The 20,701-nt window shown below is 31.5% G+C and overlaps 1 protein-coding gene across 1 annotated transcript; it reads right to left on the bottom strand.

Moving 5' to 3' along the window:
* Positions 1 to 2,670: 2,670 nt before the first annotated feature.
* On the bottom strand, positions 2,671 to 19,973 carry RpL10 (ribosomal protein L10). Its single transcript, XM_035358466.2, has 6 exons — positions 19,870 to 19,973; positions 19,737 to 19,763; positions 19,531 to 19,589; positions 13,880 to 14,126; positions 6,479 to 6,641; positions 2,671 to 2,882 (listed from the first exon to the last, which is right to left on the bottom strand). The coding sequence occupies exons 2-6, from the start codon at positions 19,757 to 19,759 to the stop codon at positions 2,712 to 2,714; spliced, it is 663 nt and encodes a 220-aa protein (XP_035214357.1). The 5' UTR covers positions 19,760 to 19,763; positions 19,870 to 19,973; the 3' UTR covers positions 2,671 to 2,711.
* Between the last annotated feature and the right edge of the window lie 728 nt (positions 19,974 to 20,701).

Here is a 20,701-nt window from a genome sequence, read left to right as displayed (position 1 = left end):
AAATGGCAAAACTTTTAGAATTTAGAGCAGGCACTGGAAGCAGAATTTAAAAGGGCACAAGTGAGCAAAATTTAGGATCTACAGATATAAATTTAATATTCCATGTGATTTTACCACATGCGAAAATGCATAGCGTCAGACCTGTGTAGGTGCATTAAGACATATTAGATGAATCTCTTAAATTGTCATTTTCCAGTTTCTTTATTAATAAAAAAATTCCTTTATATAATGCCTAACCATGTGATATGATTAGAAGAATTTTTAATATTTCCCATGCTTGTGTCTAGTGAAAAGTAGAGATGTTCTCCAAAAAGCAAGAAATTCATTGCAAATTTTTTGTAAAATACTTCCATACGTGCCAACCTATCACACTCAAAAATTAGGAGATTGTTCAAAATATTAAAGACTTTTTAAATGATAAAAATACTGTTTTTAATAATGAATTAACTCATAATCTGTAAATCTGAATTTTCCTTTCTTAAGATGCCTGCAACACCAGTCTTCGAAGCCTACCAATACTGGTGCATTATTGGCACCAAATACTAGCAATTATCTAGAAGGACTGCATTTTCTTTTAACGTTTTATTAATTAGCTGTGCTATATTAAAGCCTGTCAAATATCCTTCTAAAGTGGGGACAGAAAGTAAACTGCACTCAATTTCTGAAGACTGGATTAAAAAAAGAAACAATTGGAAACAGTTTTGAATCAGTATTATTGCTTCCATCCCTAGAGATGCAGAACGGAACTGTTTTAATGCTATCAATAACTGAAGATTTATTTTTCAAACCCATTTTTTTAACAATTGCACCTGTTTTGGTTCTTTCACTTGAGTATTTCTTAGCGATTTAACTATCGGGAAACATTTTTCTAAATAAAGCTACAGTGTGATCTGATGCATTCAGTGGCAGGTTGTGCTCCAGTAAAAAGGCACATAACAGACATTCTACATTAATAACTTTTTGGTCCTTTGTTTCCAAAGAAAACAACTCATGTTGTCTTTGTGTACGCACATGTTTGAGAACATCCGCCCTTCCACCATGCGAAATCGAAAAATCGCAACAACAGACGGTACACATCGCAAATTTATTGCATTTCCTTGACGAAATAATGGAAGGAAAGTCAACGGTGTATGATTTTTTAAACATACACAAGTATTTCACCATTCTTGCAGACACAACAAAAGATAATTTCTAAAACTATTTCCCGAAGGCACGTTGTAGTCACACAACTCAGGACAAGATGAACGAAATAACTAAAGAACATCCAAATAACAGCTTGCTTTGTGCTCATATGCTAATATACGCCAGATGACATGCAGTGGAGCCCGATGCAACGACGTTTCTGGATACGTATATGCTCTCACTCACAAAGCAGAAGTTTTCATCTGATTCGCAAGTTTTTGTTTTAGATATAATCTAGAGAAAATTCAATTGCTTTCAGATGTCCAAACCCACTTTTTTTTTTTGTTCATATAACGAAGTTCCATAAAAATCATGAGAAATTTTAAGAATAAAAAATGTCGGGAGAACGGTCGAAGATCGGGAGTCTCCAGCCTAAATGGGGAGAGTTGGCAACTCTGTACTTCCATTATGTGTTAATACTATACAGACATTTTCCATTTTGTCACATTTTTCTGGAATCTTCTAGAATCGTGGGTCTATAAATCTTGCCTTAAAATCCTTCTAAACTTTCCAAGTTGCATCCTTTTTTTAAGTTGTAATGTCTAATGTCCCAAAGAAAAATTACCCCTACAGATTTGGTAACAGCAAACAGCCAGAAATATTTTGGGAAAAAAATCAGATTTAAAAAGCGTAAAATTAATTTTATAGAGAAAACTGATGCATATTCTGAGAATTTGTGCATTATACTTCATTTTTCAGATTCAAAATATTGTCTAATAAGTGGCCAAAATATAATTTTATATGACAGGAAAAATTAAAAATGCCATATTTTAATGTTATTTTTAAAATATAATTTCAATACATTACCATTATTTTAATGAAACATATCAATGTTACAACGTTTAAAAAAAATCGTCAGATCTTGGAATTAAAAATTTACTATAGATACTGAATAGAGCCGTCCCATCCCCACAAACGAAAAGTTATTTAGCATCTCTTCATTAGAAAAAGTGAAATAATTTCGAAATGCTTATGTTTCACTTCTTGCTTAAAAACTCTAATATCCCACCATTTATATTAGAAATAGGAACACATTATAACCCATTCAAAATATAACCATATTTATCAGTGAATCGCCAAAAATATACCTCAAAAATGGCAATTCACACTTAAAATTTCAGTCATACAGACAGAAATTTCACATGATTAAAATTAAGAACCTTCTCCCAATTATGGCTGACTTTTAAGGACCGTACGAACCCTGTTTAACATGCCATCTCTAGTTAGAAATTTTATTCTAAACTAAGTAAAAAAGGGGAGAAAATTTAATATTTCCTTATAAACCTACCACCAAAGGTATTCTACTGATATGTTATGTGCAATAAATATAAAGCAAAAGTACTGTTCTAAGTACCAAATACAGAGATAATTTCAGTGCTTTCATAAAATAAGATGATACAGTTTAAGTAAGTTTAGTTATGCTGTGGTTTTACTGTAGTTTAAAATTTAATGTTCACTTTAAAAGAAAATGGACACTGAAAAATCCAGTACTTATTCAGGACTTTAATTAATTACATATAACTCTTACATTAATCAAGTCCTCTTAATTCTCGCTGCATATCAACCCAAACATCAAAAGGCCCATGGTTGTTATAATAGTGACAATAACATCCATCTGGCTTCAGACGACCATCTGCTCGCATTGCTTCATATTCTTCTTTATCCCACTTTGTAAAACCCCACTTTTTTGAAACAGCAATCTGAAAAGTAAAAAAAAAAACTTATAATCACCAGCACAAAATATAAAACTGCACTGGGAGAACAGTGTTCAAATTAATAATTACAAAGTAATGTTAAAAATAATCAGCTCAGACGGTGTCTAATCACTCAAAATTTATATACTTAGTACTTGCTCTTTTGAGACAGATCATCTATACAAAATTAGTAATATCTGTCTATAAGAATAATAGCTCCCATCACAGTGTCTAGGGGGTCGCTATAGCAGCAGAGCTAGTATATTTCAAATAGGGTCAAACCAAGGGTTGCTTTTTGTTTTTGGAGACCGCTGGCTGACGGGAAAATAGTTTATCATTCCTCTTCAAGACATCCCTACGTCTGCAGACTAACTGGCGAGAGCTTTTCTTATGATAGAGTGTAATTGTGCAAATTCCTTTTTGCCAGTGTATATTTTTGATAAAAGAAAGTATTTACAATGACAAATATTCACTTACACCAGGTTCCAGCCTATGGTTATACAGCAGCTTCCTATGACAATTTACAATGGTATGGAGTAAACAATACTGAAGAAATATTAAATAACTTGCAGTCTTTTGATGATAAATACAAATGCACAAGAAAATTTCATTGAACCACATAAGTACCACTTTGTTCTAAGACTTTGTTTCATAAACCAAAGTGCTGTGAGATAAACTCCAAAGAAGTGAACTCCAGGCCATTCAGAGAATTTTCAAGTCACTACGAAAAAAAATTCAATGGGACAAGGACTAGTGAATATTAGGGATACAATCCAGCCATACTCAATAAGCCTTTGATATTCATCAAAATGTGATACACTAAGCACTGTCATGACAGGAGGATGCGAGGGGAAAAAGGGGGAGATCGACAATTTATTAATTCTGGGGTCTTTAAATTTTGCTCTTAAAACTGCCAGATTTGGTGGCAGCAATTCATAAAATAAAATTTTCTCTTATTACCACCATACACTAAGCATTAATTTTTTAATGCAACTCCTCAATGTAACAAAAGCAGATTCATTTGGCTTACCCAACAATCTTCTTGCAAGATGACTGCAAAATGGCCACTTTTCATCTCCAGTAATGAACCATTTTAAAAAATCTTGTTTTAGCAAAAAAAATCTCATGCCAAAACTCAAGCAAGCACATCCTACTCTCTTAAAGAATGGGGTGCCCACACTTGCAGCAGCTTATATACAGTGTTTTCCAAATGATCGTATATTGTGTTTAGAATATAATAGTTTGTATACATTAATTCTCTGAGACAGCTTCTTTTACTATGTCCTTGTTTGCAGAGAAAAACATCCAGAGTGAGCATTATATTAGAAGCTGAAATTTCTGCACTTCCTAACCCTCTCTGAGCTGTGTTATCATATACAGTACAATTTTTAGAAGCAATCTCACAAGCATTTTTTAAATAACAGACCATAACTTCTTCTGGGTTTTTCACAGTACTGAAACAAAAATTATGCCACAACATATGCTAGATTTATGCAATGCAAGCAGAAAAGACCATATTCAAAATCTGCTCTCACCTTGTTAACAGCAACAAAATATGATAGGAATGTCTTTTGATTTGAAAAACAGAACTTTCCAGATGACCCAATATATACACAAATCAAGGAATATGCAGTGTTAGGTACATATTCCTAATCACAAAATCACATTAAGTTAATCATATAAAATTACACTACCTAGCATGAATCACACTTTATAGCAATATTAAACAACCCTAACAAACCAAAATAATAATTCTTATAGCAATACTAATAACCATAATATATATACATGAAAATTCAAAATAATTATATGTAAATGCAGTTATAATCTCCAGCAAAATATTACCTTCAATATTAAATACTTGTATATTAAATAACAATTGAAGTTATACTGCAAATATGTAAAACAAAATTCTAATTCCAACATATAGTGGAGCCCTAGATACAAACAAGAACACAGCGTGAAGTTACAAAAGACCTTACAGTTTAAAAAACATATGTTTACTAGAAAGCTTTTCACCATCATTTTTCGGAATGAAGAAAGGCTAGGTCAATAGTCTGAAAATTTAAATTATATGTGGGTCATGTGCTTGATCACAAAGTAACTGACAGGATGGAACACTTTTCAATAAAATTTTAAAATATTGTTAAAATAAAAAATTTAAATACCTTTTGATGATTTTCACATACTGAATATCTATCAAAACATAATAAACAATAACAAAAAGGCGAAAATTAAGTTTACAATTAATTTTCTATCTGAAAGTAAGAATAAAGAAATGCCCGCAAGAAATTTCATTAAAAGTTTACAATTGGGTGCCTCTTGTTTATTGGAGATTCTTTTTTTTGTGCCAGGAAGGCACAATTTCAAGATGGATGCAACACAAAACCAAAATAAGAAGTCAAAGAATTGCACAAACTCTGTGTCCATGCAATCATCAATCTTTTTTCACTTAAAAAAAAATCATCCCAGAATTGCACAACAACTAGGCATTGTGCACTGCTCTTAAATTTATCCATGTAAACATCAATCTATTTTCATTAAAAAAAAAAAAAAAAACCAGGAAGCTAAAACAAAGTTAAAACTATCATGGTAACCAGAAATAAGGTTTCATAGGCAAAATTTAAAAAAAAAAAAAAAAAAAAAAAAAAAAAAAAATTGTCGCTAATCGAAGGAGCACCCACAATTCTACTCTAGAGCTGATATTTCTACCATTTATTTTTTGTAACCAAAGTATATTGACAGCTAAATATTAAATTTTAGACATTTATTTCAGATAATTCCAATATTGTTGAATGAACCACTAAATAGCTAACTTTTATCTTCAACTGGATATTAAAGAATATTGAAGTGTCATTAGTTGTCAGCTTGCAAATTAACTGATCATACTTAAGAAGGAAATTTTCTTGCATTACAGTAGTCATGTGACCTGACAAAGCCTACCCTACTCATTTTGTCCCTAAAGAGCAGCCATGCACATAAGTTTAGTCCTTATCTTTACGTCTAAAGCTATGAGCACAACATCTGCAACAGAATAATTAAAATGAAATTGCAGCATACATAAAATTGCTTCAGAGGGACTGAAAGTGCAAGACCACTGGATTAGGTTGTTTGGATATGGCACACTAGGGCTTCATCTCAAACAAGTATTATGATTACTAATAGGGTGTTAATGAGCATTTCTTTGCACACTGATTAGTTTCTGCATAATGCTAATTATAGCAACATTATTTAATTTAAGTTAGTGCTAAAGGGGAAAACAATGACAACTAAGCGTAAAATTGCTGCTTTTGCATCAGAAGTCTTTCAAAATGTAGTTTTCAGATTCTCCATGGCAACTTTATTTACCAAACTGGCTTTAAGCAACTTTTTGTTCTGGCTTGCTTGTTTCAAAAACTAAAGCAGCTAGCACTATCTTCAGCACATGGTCAGTAAATATATAACATTTATATTATAAATATAGTTTAATCTGACGGGACAGCCTATACAAAAAATCAAGACACAATTAGAACTGTGCAAATATCGAGGCATCAGCACACAATGAACTTTTTTTCTACAAATTAACAGCATATTACTGAAAATAAAAAATATACTTTACTTACTTTCTGACGACCTGGAAATTTAAATTTTGCACGACGAAGGGCTTCAATAACATGTTCCTTATGTTGATCCTTAGCTCTTACAGACATAATCATTTGTCCTATATCTACACGAGCAACTGTTCCTTGAGGTTTCCCAAAAGCTCCTCTCATACCTGTTTGAAGCCTTAAAATATTAAAAATAAACGTTTTAAAGATTTGTAATAGCTTAAATACAGACTATTGATTGAAAAATGAAAATGGTTAAAAAATTATAAATCTAACAGCTAATAAATATTTTATAGTTGAAGCTGACCTAACCTGAGAATACGAGTTACAGTAAAAAAACAAGTATACAAAGAACATATACAGTTTCATCATTTCAAAAGTCAAAAACTGTAGAACGAAATGTAAATACTATTGAAGAAAGAAATACTGCTGAAGATGGTGCTAGCTGCTTTAGTAAGTCTGACTGAATATTTCACATTTTTATTTAAAAATGAGACAGTATGTCATTTCAACCAATAAGAAGAAATCTGTTTTTCAAATGCAGCAGTTATGCATTACTGTTGCATGCACATTAACAGTTCTATTAGGCTGCTAATGACATTTTAGGGCTAAACCTATAACACTTAGAGGGTTAATATTCATTCATTCTGACAACAGTCTACATAAAGTGGAAATGAAGTATGTTTCAAGTAGGAATGTTTCACTGCTCCATAAAGAATTGCTTTTACCAGAAGTTTCAAAGAAATGTCATTTACCCATTCTTTTCTTCAACTCGCTCCATATACTGATATGATTCAAACCTATAAAATAGCTTTGATAAATTCAGGACAATTGTCCACAAGCTGGCATTTAGGTCTGTATGTTTAGGATCATTATTCTGATAGAAACTGAATGAATTCTGCATTGCAAGTTCACTTGCAGATGTATTCAAAGTTCCACTAACATACTTAAAGGTGTGGCTATTAATTTCCAGGACTGCTCTAATAACACCAGAGCAGATGATGTGAAAAACATAAGTTTTACTATGTTTCGAAGTAATCCCCGTCTGCTGCAATACACTTCTGTGCTTGGCTGTATAAGTTGTGGAAACAACTTTTAAAGTCCTCTTTCAGAAGGCTCTTCAATGTCGACATCATGTTGCATGACAACGTCCGCCACCACATTGCTTTCCCAGTTAAGAGGTTTTTTGCTAAGCATGAGGTCATGGAACTGCATCATCCGCCATACTCTCCTGACTTGGCCCCCACAGTTTCTTTTCAGTTCCAAAACTCAAAACTAGGATCAAAGGAACACGCTTTGTGGATGTTGAAGACATCAAGAACGTGACACCGACATTGAAGAGCTTTCCGAAAGAGGACTTTAAAAAAAGTTGTTTCCACAACTTATACAGCCGAGCATAGAAGTGTATTACGGCAGATGGGGATTACTTCGAAACACATTAAAAGGTTACGTTTTTCACACCATCTGTTCTAGTGTTATTAGAGCAGTCCTGGAAAATAGCCTCACCTTTTATTTTTAACCATTCATTTTTTTTATAAAAATAAAATTTCCATCCCAGAAGCAATGAAACATACAACACAACAAACATACAAAAAATATTATGCTTTCACCTTCATGCTTAACAGCGGGCAACAAGTCTTCAGCCAACTCACAGAAATTTGACCATTGGCCCCAATATTAAACTTTGATTCATCTGCATTACATTATTTGGAAGCACTTCGGCAAAGGATCCGTTAAATGTAAACATCGCCAAAAATAGCGATAAAAGTTCTGGTAACCCGGCGAATTGGTTTGTCGGGAGTAGCAACCTGGTTCGCTTTTAGACAGAGAATATTTTTCGTCTGTTCGGGGCTCCGTTTTACCACTGGCTAGCGGTGCGTTACTACCAGCTGAGGTGGTGAAAATCGGCGGGGGAGGGGTGAATATAACACGGCTTTTTAGAATAGTATGTATGGCTGTGTTCTTATGTAATTTTTAAGTCTTTAAACACTCAGAACCACAGAGCTCCTAAAATATTATGGAACGTATATTATTACGTTAAAAATATTATGGAACGTATATTATTATGTGGGCCGCAATAATATACATTTTAAATAATTAAAGTTTTTATTTTTACCTAAAATAATAAGAATTAAATCAGTTTTCATGCTTAAAAATTTGATATATTTTAATGCATTTTTAAAAATTACTTTTCAGAGGATGCTGGGTGCATATATACAATAGATGATTAGAATAAAAAAAATATTATTATTGGTTCTCTGAGATGACAATATACTTTTATGTATTCCCAGGATCATCAAAGTTAGTAAACCACTGCTTTGAGTAATTAATCAAAGTTTGAATAAATCTTGAAAGATAACAAGATGTATAATGTTTATTCTAGTTTTATTTACAATGCTACTTTAAAGAATTTGAATATTATTAAAGATACTTGGCATTGTCAAATTTATTATGAAAAAGACCGTTTCAAAATAAAATATTTTAAGCTATCGGCAAGTAAATTCAAAAAACAACTTTGAAAAATTGCTTGTGTAAAATGAATGTTTTTTTTAAATGTATTATTTAGTAATGAATCCATTAATCTATTAAATATACAGTAGCACTAATTATTAAACATAATTTTGAGTATATTGACAAGCAAAGCACTTAATGAAAAAAACACTTTTTACTAAAAATATTAGTATTCTGTATGAATGACAGAGAATATATGTAATGAATACCATGGTCAAATACCTGTATAAAGAAACAAAAAAAAAGTAGTATTCTCTACCTTGACACTTGCAAAAGTAATCTTGCTATGCAACACAACAAATTAAATAGTTAATTTCTGATTACATGATATTGCAAGCATTTTCTTCAGGTTTTTCCTACAACTGATATTGAATACTGGTAGTTTGATCTGGTTTCATATCATGGTTAAAGAGCTGGCTGCATGGTTGATTTTTCTAGTTTTCTTCACATGTAATGCAAATACAAGCCAGTTTCCCTTAGAAAGTTGTTCAAAACGGCATCTTTCTTCAGGTCCATAGCCATATTCAAATAACCTAAACTTTCCTTCATATTCTACATTGACATGATGTATCTGTTGTAAACAGGACAGATCATTCCGCCTCTATCTGTGTAGCAGGAGTGTATTTAAAACATGTCAGAATCATGGGATTTATAACAAAATCGACCATGTTTTAATCTTGAAAAGTTTATAAATGTTCCCGATTTTCTTACGTCATGGGTTTCACTAACAAGATATTCATACTTTTGTTCAAGTTCACAAGCAGTTGAGCAATACAATTGCTGAATACTGGTAGTTTGACCTAAGTTTGAATCTTCAGTATTCCGTATCTTGAACCATCACACTGTCATGCCCCCTAAAGTTATTACTGCTTGGCATAATAACAATCTCACTTCACCATGTTCGCTACTTTGTCAAAACTAATATATCAGCTGAAGTCTTTCCAAAGACTCTCGCTATAACAGATATTTAAAAATATCTTTCTTAGAATAAAAATAGGTTTTTCAACGTCTGGCAACAATTCATGAACTTTTCACGCAAAGCATTTACGACTCATTTCAGACACAACATTTTGAGAAGTGTTTCATCTGCCTTTTTCATACGTATGGCTGCATTCAGAAGAAAATGATGTTGTCATGTTTAATTTCATCAGGGGTTTGTCAACAGCATTGGTTATTTCATAAATGGAAATGAGAATATTGCTTTTTCCATTCTCACTTTGGATATTCTAAATTGCACTAATGAATATAGCAATGAATTAGGTCCCTTTTAAGATCAATTTGCAGAACATCATTTCTTATAAGTTTCCAAACATCTTTTCAGAGGTGAACATTCTTACAAGATTCAGATAATGAAGATATTGTAATATTTTGTTATTTAACAAATAAATATTTATTTATTATTGAAGTGGCAATGCCATATTTGTATGACGTAACCATTGCTCAGCAACATAAGAAATTGTTTAAAATGAGAATTCTGAAGTTTTACCAGCCAGTAGTTGTACAAAAAATTTGCCACTAAAGAATTTTTTTCAAATTATCTATCTCCCCCCTAAACAAAACAAAAAAAAAAAAAAAAAAAAAAAAAAAATATGTTTCATTAAGAAGATCATCTGTTATTTTGTCAATTACTGCAAAATACTTTACAATATATTTAGTGATCGTCAGTCTGAATCAGAAAAAGAGTGCAACTCTACAGAAGACATTCCTTGTGATCAAACTGACTATTTTGTAGGAAAAGATACAAAAAAAAAAAAAAAAAAAAAAAAAAGGAAGAAAGAACACTTTTGATTTCAAAGACTCCCATAACATCATAAAAAAATTGCCTGGCAATACACATATATCTAAGGATGTGGCTTCACCCATCGATGAATAGAAGCTAATATTGATGACACAATGATTGAAATGATTGCGAGATGCTCTAATATTTATGTAAAAAATATTTCGGGAAATTTTAAGAGACGCAAAACCTATGGAGAAAGAAAAGTTTCTTGCTTTTTTAGGACTCGTACATAGCTGGATTGCACAAATCCTCCCGTGTAAATGCTAGAGAATTATGGGTGACTGATGGAACAAGATTGGATATTTTTCATAAAACAAATGAACTATAAGCGTTTTCTTTTCATTCTTTGTGCCTTTTGGAACACGGGATAACAGAAGAAAGAGTGATAAATTAGCTCCAATAAAAGATTTGTTTGAAAATTTTGTGGAGAAATTATATCATGTAGGGGAATACAAGACTGCATGAAAAGCTAGAACCTTTTCAAGGACGATGCTCCTTTTGGCAGTATATGCCTAAGAAACCTGCAAGATAAAGATATTTACTGTGGTTGATTTTAGGACCTTCTATACTTTGAACATGGAGATTTACTCAAGTCAGCAGCCAGATGGGTCATACAAGAAAAAGAAAGTCAACAGTTCTTGTGAAAAAGCAAAGTGCATTTTAGCTCCATTACACAATTCTGGGAGAAATATTTTTCAGAATTGTCATGTTTTGTTTGAGACAGACAGTTGGTATATCAGATATGAATTGGCCAATTTCTTACAGAAAAATAAAATTTCTATCGTTGAAACAATATGCAAGGATAAGATTATCCCACCTGAATTTGTGCCGAATAAAAATACAGAACAGCATTCAATTCTCTTGGGGTTTCATAAGGATATAATGCTACTTTCTTATATGGCTGAAAAGAACAAATGTGTTAACCTTTTGTCAACTATGCACAACGATGACCATATTGATGAAAGTACGGGAGATTTGAAGAAATCTGAAGTTAATTACATTTTATAACATGACAAAAAGAGCAGCTGATATAGTCGACGAAATGGGTGGCACTTATTCTGTGGCCAGAATATCAAACTGATGGGCATATTTTTTTCGCTATTTTAATATTGCCAGCATAAATTCAAGGATCTTGCTTTTATCTACTAAAACTCCACCAGAGAAGTTCAAGAATAGAAGGTACTTCTGATTTGGGCTTTGCACTCAAACAGAAGAAAAACTATGTAAATAAATATACTATTAAAAAAACTCAGAAATACGGAACTATCACTTAGCCGAAGCCAAAACAAATTTAACGTAGCTAGCCTCTAATCTAAAGTAGCCAACTAATAGCAATAGGCACATAATATACGGCCGAACATAACAGCACCTAACGACGCTTGGCCTGAAGGCAAACACGCACTACTCAGGATTCTTACCTCTCTCACAAAGTAAAATGAATCTTCCTTAAATACTACTTCTTACTCATTTGCATTCAACACAATTCCAAAAACTCAATCTGTTGGAGATATGCAAGTTGAAACAAGGAAAGAATTAAAAATTAAATTAAAATATACCTTACAATGTATTTTATAAAAATGCATTGTCTAAAATGCTGCAAATGTCTGAAAAGCTGCAGAAAAATGAATTCCTTACATACATTAACCACATAAACTCAGTATTTAGACAATAGAACATACTCAAAAGTAATGATTTATCTAAAAGGAAAAATTTACTCTCATGATCGATAATTATTATAGAGTTAATATTGCATAATAAAATAAATTCTATGAAATAAATTAACTTTTAATTTACATATTTTATAACCGATGCACTTTTGTAAAAAAAAGTTCATTCGCGTACTTATAAAGAAACATTTTTGTATTCACCACGCTGAATTATCTAAAAATCAAAACTTTGTTTACATTCAGAAGTTGCTATGGATTACAGGCATTTATGGACCATCAGAAATCTTTTTTGTTCGTTTGAAAATTGAAATCCTTGGTTTAGAAGTGATGATTTAAAGTGATGTTTAAAAGTGATGATTTGGTTTATGCAGGTGTTCTGAATTCAGCCAGTCTTCTGGTGATTCATGAATCAAAAGAAAAGTGCTGACTGCATTCTTTTAAAACCTGACAAAAATAGAGCTCTTAAGCATAGATTCTTCCATATGCACAAAAAATGTAGCTGACACACGGGAAAAAAAAATTCTGTATTTCCAATCGCTACATTTCAAATTTTGCAACTATAATCACTCACATTTATCAAATTTATAATGGAATGAAATACAAACTGAAGCAATTAAATACAGCAAAATACGCTAAGAATGTTGCAATACAACTACCCGAGAACAAAAACACACTTTTCATATTATGAAAATCATGCTACTTTTTTCATAATGCAACCAGTGTTTTTAGTGTTTCTATATTTGACCTAATTGACAGTTAATAGTTTTATTATTTTATGCACCAACTTTCATATTTTTAAAATTACTTTAAAATTTCTCGCACAAGCTACCAATAGCAGTAAATACTTTAGCCAGTGGTACAGAATATAGAAAATAACTTATTAGATAATTAGAGAACAAGGCAGTCTGAGAGGCTAAATAATAAATCATCTGTTATACATCTTTCTTAAAATTTCTAAAATAATTACAAACCTCCAAATTTGCAACAAGATTTTAAATATATTTACTTTTATTTGAACAACATGCTTAGAGCACATTTTCGAATTTTCAAAATAACCAGTAAAAATGACTAACAAGTACATCAAAATAAGCATTTTAAATTTATTAAAATAAATGTAAAATTATTTCAAACAAAAAAGAAATAAATTCACGTATTTCTCCTATGGCATAATTTAAAATAACATTATTTTGGAGTAAAACTTGTACATAAAATATGATTTTCTTCAACTAGACATAAGCATTTTTCTGAAGTGATTATTTTAAGCAATTTTACACTCATAAAAAATTTCAAACGTGAAAAAGAAAATGGAAACAAAACTGTGTAAAATGAAAAGCTAATAAGTTTAGATGCAAATGCTTCACTTCCCATCTTAATTTTAAAACTATGCAAGACTAATAAAACTGAAACAATGCCATACAAGTTTAGCAAAGATTATTTAAACAAATTGTAGCGACTCACCTATCCGCTCCAGCACACGACAACATTTTGTTGATTCGAATTACATGAAAAGGATGCAATCGCATTCTTAAATGAAATGAATCTTTTCCACACATCTTTACTAAATATTTATTTGCACAGATACGTCCAGCTTCTAAAGCTTCAGATGATATCTGCTCAAATTCATTTGAAACCAGGTGAACGCAAAGTGGTAATTCATCTACTTTTGCTTTTTTCCTTCCAAGGTCAAAAATACGTATCTTTGGATCTATAAAAATAAGTTCAAAACTTTACTGTATATCAGGCTATCTGATTTTATATTGCAAATTTTACAGCCTTAAATGTTGCAAATAAAATATTGGTGAAAATGCTATCTATGCAATTTACCAAAATAAATGCATTATTATCACCTAACAGCATAACCATACTTCTTATTGACAAAGAGGCTGGCAATAAGTTAGGCTTCACTCACTTAAATTAGTGTCATTTCATACTGCTTAAACTACATAAATATAATGCAGTACAAAGTCCGTAATCCGCACTCGTCGGGACTTCGGCGATTTTGGATTAGGGATTTTTCCAGATTATAGATATCAATTTAAATCTGGTAAGATGGCATGCAGAAATTAAAATTAAAAATATGAAACTAATTTATGAAATAAAGAGCAATTATGATCTAAAGGGAATCAAAATTTACAAAAAAAAAAAAGCTTAATATTTGTTTACTTTAGTAAACATTTCTATCAACGTTAGTTGTTTAAGTTGCTTCGTTTTTTGTGCTAATACTTTCTTTTTAATTCTATAAACATAATTTCTTGTTCAGTTACAAAGTTCCACTGTTCAAGTCCTGTACCTGCTGTGTCGAAAATACCGACTAACTTGTCAATCGAAATTTTTTCGTTTTCCATAACGTTCTCTGTTACTTTCTTCACTATTGGAAGCACACATGGGTAAACACTTTACTGGCTTTACACGCATGCGTAGCGGACGCGCTCATCAAACGCACATGCTTAAGTTTGTGGCTTTCAGGTCCAGATTAGAGACTTTATACTGTATTACGTTAGCTGAATACTTTCATAATTATATTCAACACTTATTTAATACTTCTGAATTTGAATTTTTTTCCCACTGCTATATTATAGAACTGATAATACAGAAATAAAATTAACACACACAATCAATCTTGCATACTTTTTGAAAATTCATATTTTTAGAAACTTGATGCTCAAATACCATGACGCATATTGATGTTATAGCTGCCACCTTGAAATATGAAAAACGGAGAGTTCACCAACCAAAAGACTTGAGTTTCCAGGTTTTTGTGCTGAACTGTGGCAACATTTAAAAAAAAACCAAAATTGATTTGTATTCACTTTATAATGTATGATTCAGTTTATCCAACTGTTTGTATAACAATTTTGATATTATATATTAATTACATGTTGTAACTTTTATGTTTTCTGATTAATTTCATTTTATAATTTACTTTACACTTTTATAATGAGAAATTCCAAGTGGGAAAGGGAAGGAAAGCTTCAGTTTATCAAAGTAGTTTTAAACATGGTAAAAATAAAATTAATATTTAATGAGCATACTATTGTGTGGGAAAACTTAGTAATTTGTAAGATACTTTCCGCCTTCCTATCACAAATTTTCACGAGCTAATTGCACTAGCACAGAATTCAAATCCCAGCAAGAACATTGCAGTTTTAACTTCTCCTGCCTCAAAAAAAAATAAAACTGTCACTTTAAAGCGACACAAAATGAAATACGATGAAGTTAATTCAATTCACTGATTATGTCTAACTGCAATTAGAGAAGCATGCCCAGCTAGCAATCGGATGGTCCAGAGTTTCAATCTCATTGAAAGCATAGCATATTTTTTATGTTCCCTGTTCCAAAATGGATTCCTACAACTTTACATACTGATTAAACATTTAGTTGACATTTCATATAAAATTCTATAAATGCTTGGAGAGATTATCTACATCAAATAAAATTTAATAACAAAAATTATGATTATTAGGAATGTGAGAACGAAATTTACACAATTCAGGGCAAGGGGAAAAAAAAGGGAGAGTTGGCAGCTATGGGATGTGTACACCTCTTAACTAACACTAAAATGTTATGTGCATGAACATTTTTATCAATTCTCAGTTCAATGACACAAGTATGTATATATTAAAATAAATACAGAAATATGTAACACATGTCCTTGATAAACATGCCACATTTTGCATGTTATCTACACACCATATGCTTTTATTTATCCTGAATCCTACACCTCTCTCACATAACATGAAATAGGTAACAGTTTCAGGATATTTCTGGCTACAGTTGATTTTCAATTAGCAAGTTTAGGAGGAACAACTTTATACAGGATAAACTGGTTGGTTTATTGAAAAAATAAATAAAATATAAATGATAAAAAATGCACACTGATAAATATAGTATTTAAAACCTATTGGTATTTATTATAGCAAAATGAAAAATGATACATGATACCCAGGAGAAAATGATAAACATGTTTTTGTTAACCTATAGTGCCATCTTCAGCCTGCATATTGAAATACACAATCATTGCTTACATTTTCTGTCATTTCTAATAAGAATTTTATTCACTGTTTAATGATAAATGTCCTTAAAGACCTTTTTTCATATGTCAAAAAAATTCTGCGATATGAAATTCTAAATAAGATGTTTTGGGATGCATGCTGTTTGAATGACTAATTTACTATGAATTATTCCAAAATGTCACTTTTTTAAAACTTCTGTTGCACACTATAATGGCTCTTTTATTGTATTATATTCAACTGCTTCCCCAAAAAGGAAGAAATGAAAAATATGTATCTATGGAAGGGACATAACAGTAGCAAATATTATCTCTACAATAAAATGCAAAATAACTAAACTCCCTCTCACAAATGCCCAGAATCTTTTTTTGTTAACATAATACTTTACAACTTTTTTCAAACATATTAACCTAATAAGAATACTTTAATTTCAAGATTTTATAATTGTTAAAATTTGTATACTGAAACAGCAAAGCAAGGGGAAGCAAATGAAGCATTTGCTTCAAATGAATAATTAAAAGGGATGCCAAATTAGCTAAAGAAATTGCAATTATTAACTTTAAATTTTGGAACACATCACGAAGTATCAAAAGAATTTTATATTATAAAACAAACTGAATCAAGAGAAAAATTAATCACAATTTTGTTTCAAAACTTCTGACATTCTACAGCACTATATATATTAATTTCTAACATTAAAATTTATTGCTGGAACTAATACATTTACACTACGGCTGCATAGCCTAAATTTTCTTAGAAAGCATCATGCTGCTGTGACATCAACCATTCTGTACTATCTGCCTTATAATTTGAATTACAAGTCTCATTACTCTTAGTTTGGCATAACAGTATTTGAAAGTCAACTAACAGAGTAGACTGAAAGGTAACCCTTTGTATTATCGTCAAGTTGTTTCATTTATGGTAACATGAGTAGTTGAATGTTCCATAAATATACTTTTACCTAGAACTGGGTGCTCCTTTGACTTTTTAGGTCAAAATATATCAATGTGCATGTGGACAAAGTCAAGGGAGTGCACAATGCCTTGTTTCTGCAATTTCGACTTATTCCGCCTTTGTGTAGTGGTAATTTTTGGCGCTAAAATTGTCACCGGTGCTAAATTGTCATTTAGCGCAAAAAATTGCCACTACACAAAGACAAAACAAAAGTCTAAAAAAGGGGAAATTAAATTGTGGTTATCCAACTGAGTCTAAAAAAAGGATGATAAAAAATTAAATATATCGTGTTCAGTATTTTGTTTCATTTTCTGGATAAAATACGTGATTGAAAAGTTGCATAGTTCAATGTTTTTCTTATAATGCATAGTTCGCATTTAATTTGAGTGGAATTGTGCACATGGTTTGCGAATATTCCTGGAGCAGTTACACATACTGTAATATGATTGCAAGAGAAGCTTTCTGTTGCTTCACGCCAGTCAGCCACTCATTCTCAGACCCTCATCAAGAAAATATTGGATGACCACGAGGACTTAATTTCCCTTTTTACCATGCAAAGAAGACTTTCAAACAACCTCTCCTTTGTGTGATACATAATTAATACCTCTTATGGTTGATTAAAGTGATTTGGAAGAAAGCCAAAGTTGCATTTAAAAGGCTATACTTCCTACATATTATGCATCATACAAAACTTAAGTCATCTAATTTTGTTATTTATAATGCAGATGTAATTTGTTATGGGATTCAAATTAGCTATACTAACTAAATAGAAATGAATTACCCAAATAAATATTGAAATTTAATTTGAACTAGTTTACCACTGAAAAATTTTTACAAGTAACAGCTTTACCAAACTGGCAGTCTCTTGAATGAATACAACACACAATGAAATAATCTATTTTACTCTGCAGTGTACTGAAGTAAAGCTGATTAAAATACTAAAACAGACATTTTTAAATTTTACAGCCACTGAATGAATACATATAATTTGTGCCTAGAATCCTTGATTAACATGCCACAATTTGCAGGTTATCTACACACTTCTAGCATTTATTTTTCCTGAAAGCAACACTTCTTCATATTATATGAAATAAGTATAAAAGCAGTCAGGATATACAATTCATATTACGCTTTCAGAATGGAACATATGTAAAGAATACAAATGAGATACCAATATCAAACAAATTACATTCTTAAAATTTTACACTACCTGGTAATTACCAACTATTTATTTATCTTTAGTCCATAACACATTATACAGTGGAATGGATGCAATATCAAATCTTCTCATTACTTTACGCACATCATCAAGATCATTATTGAAAAAAAAATCTTTTCAATCCTTTGTACAGGTGCTAATTTTGCTATTTGGCATAAAGTAAATGTAGCTATACAAAAAGTTAATTGTAGCAAGAGTCCTTGATTAACATGCCACATAATCTGCATGATATCTACACACTTCTCGCATATAGTTTAGCCTGAAGGTTACCGTCTTTTACATAAAATAAAAGAGGCGACATTTTCAGGCCATTTAAACACACATGAAGTTTTAAATATAACTACAAGAAAAAAAAGCTTAAGATAATACAAGAACAAAAATGATTCGTCATACAACCATACTGGCATCTCCCAATGTGTTACGTAAACATGGACCAGTTTTCCTTGGGCAGTCAGTCCTCATGTGCTTCAGAAATATTCAAAGCATAAACATAAAACCAATAAAATTGCCAAATCGATTCCGGCATTAAAATAAAATAGAAAGGATGAGTATAAATTAATTGAAAGCTAGCATTTACTTTTGTCGGCTATCTCATTTTTTAAATAGTAAGCAATATCCACATGATAGCAGTATCCAACCGCTTTTCTACAATTACTCATAATTGCAGAAAAGCGGTTATTTTTATTTTTTAAATATTTATTACTCATAATTGTTTCTAAAATTACTCATAATTGTTCACTTCAATGCCCAATGTGAAAAATATTTGGAAAAGTTACAAGAACGTAGTTAAGTTCAACATACGATTAATTACAATTACTAAATTGTAATAATATAAACATGCTTTTTCAGTAAGTCACACTTTTCAATAATACAATCATATAAATACTACATCTAACACAATGTTATGAATTAGGAGAAAAACTTACCAGGCACACCTCGACAAAACCTTGATTTAGGGTACGGCTTATTTTTACAATACCGATAACTGTAAGGAAGAGATGTACACATTTATTGGAACTTATTTAATACTGAGTCGTACATCTCAAAAAGCTTTAGGAGCTTCGGTAACAATGCAAATAAAATTCAGATTAACACTTCACTAATTTTAGAGGCTCAATGATTAGATACTCACCATCTGGCCGGACGACGACCCATCTTCCTGAAATAAATATATAATATTAATTTACACTTTTCTCAAGCATATAAATATTTAATCACATTCAAGAAAGTTATACATAAATAGGATGCATAAAGATTCAAATCACCCTTAGATAAAAATCCTAAAACTCACGCCACAACGACACAATTCTCAATACTATTTCAGGGGAGACGTTGCCATCTGCGATTATGTAAATAACAACAGCGAAGAGTGAAACGTTGAGCCCAAGCAAGGCCAACTTGGTATGAATTGAGGTATCTATGAGTATATAGTCCTGGGGACTTTTACTCAGAAGTTATTTACCCTGCGGGGTACGTCTTAGTGAGAAATAAATCAACTTTATTTAAAGTGGAAAGTTTCTGGTGTAAACATCGTCGCTTGGATGTCGCCATCTATTGGAACGTCAGGCAGTAACATGAAGTAAAATTTATTAGAACTTAGTTTTCCTCTTCTGCGAAATCAAGAGCAATCTTCACTGCTAAGAAAGCGATAGAAAGTTTTTCTGTACTGGATTTAGCGGATTTAATATTAACTGCAACATCGTTCATATCTTGAATGGGATAAGGTTCGGAGAACAGCCTTAACGCCAAAACGGGGAGAAACAGCTTATTATGGTAGACCACCTTATGCTTGTCATCATGGATCTTATAAGAAATATACTAACCCAATTGCGTTTTCTCCCTTGTCTGGCGCGTTACCGGTTGTCACCTTGATCACATCCGAAGGAGTAGGGATGACTTCCAAAAATTAGGAATGGTTGGCTATTGCAGTGCGTACAATTGTCACAAAAAAGCTGGTGGTAGTGCCACATTTCACAAGTTAGTATTTTTAAATATTTTTATTTTTGACACTGAGATTGCTTTTTAAATACTTAGCATGTTTTTCAAGCATAATTAATGTTCTAAATAATTATAAAGCTGTTGCATGCTTTCACGCTT

The sequence above is a fragment of the Stegodyphus dumicola genome, chromosome 5 (assembly GCF_044657685.1).
Source record: "Stegodyphus dumicola isolate Sdum_Otavi_A_Nest chromosome 5, ASM4465768v1".
Classification (NCBI taxonomy): Eukaryota; Metazoa; Arthropoda; class Arachnida; order Araneae; family Eresidae; genus Stegodyphus; species Stegodyphus dumicola.
The sequence above is the reverse complement of the archived record's forward strand: the minus strand, read 5'-3'. Positions and strand labels throughout refer to the sequence as shown.

Bases quoted from the DNA above. Each gene is read 5' to 3' on its own strand.
- RpL10 (XM_035358466.2), bottom strand. From the start codon at position 19,759: ATGGGTCGTCGTCCGGCCAGATG. The intron at 6,642-13,879 runs GTGAGTCGCTAC...TAATATTTTAAG, and splicing joins TCGTGTGCTGGAGCGGATAG to GCTTCAAACAGGTATGAGAG. The intron at 2,883-6,478 runs GTAAGTAAAGTA...TTTACTTTTCAG, and splicing joins AATTTCCAGGTCGTCAGAAA to ATTGCTGTTTCAAAAAAGTG.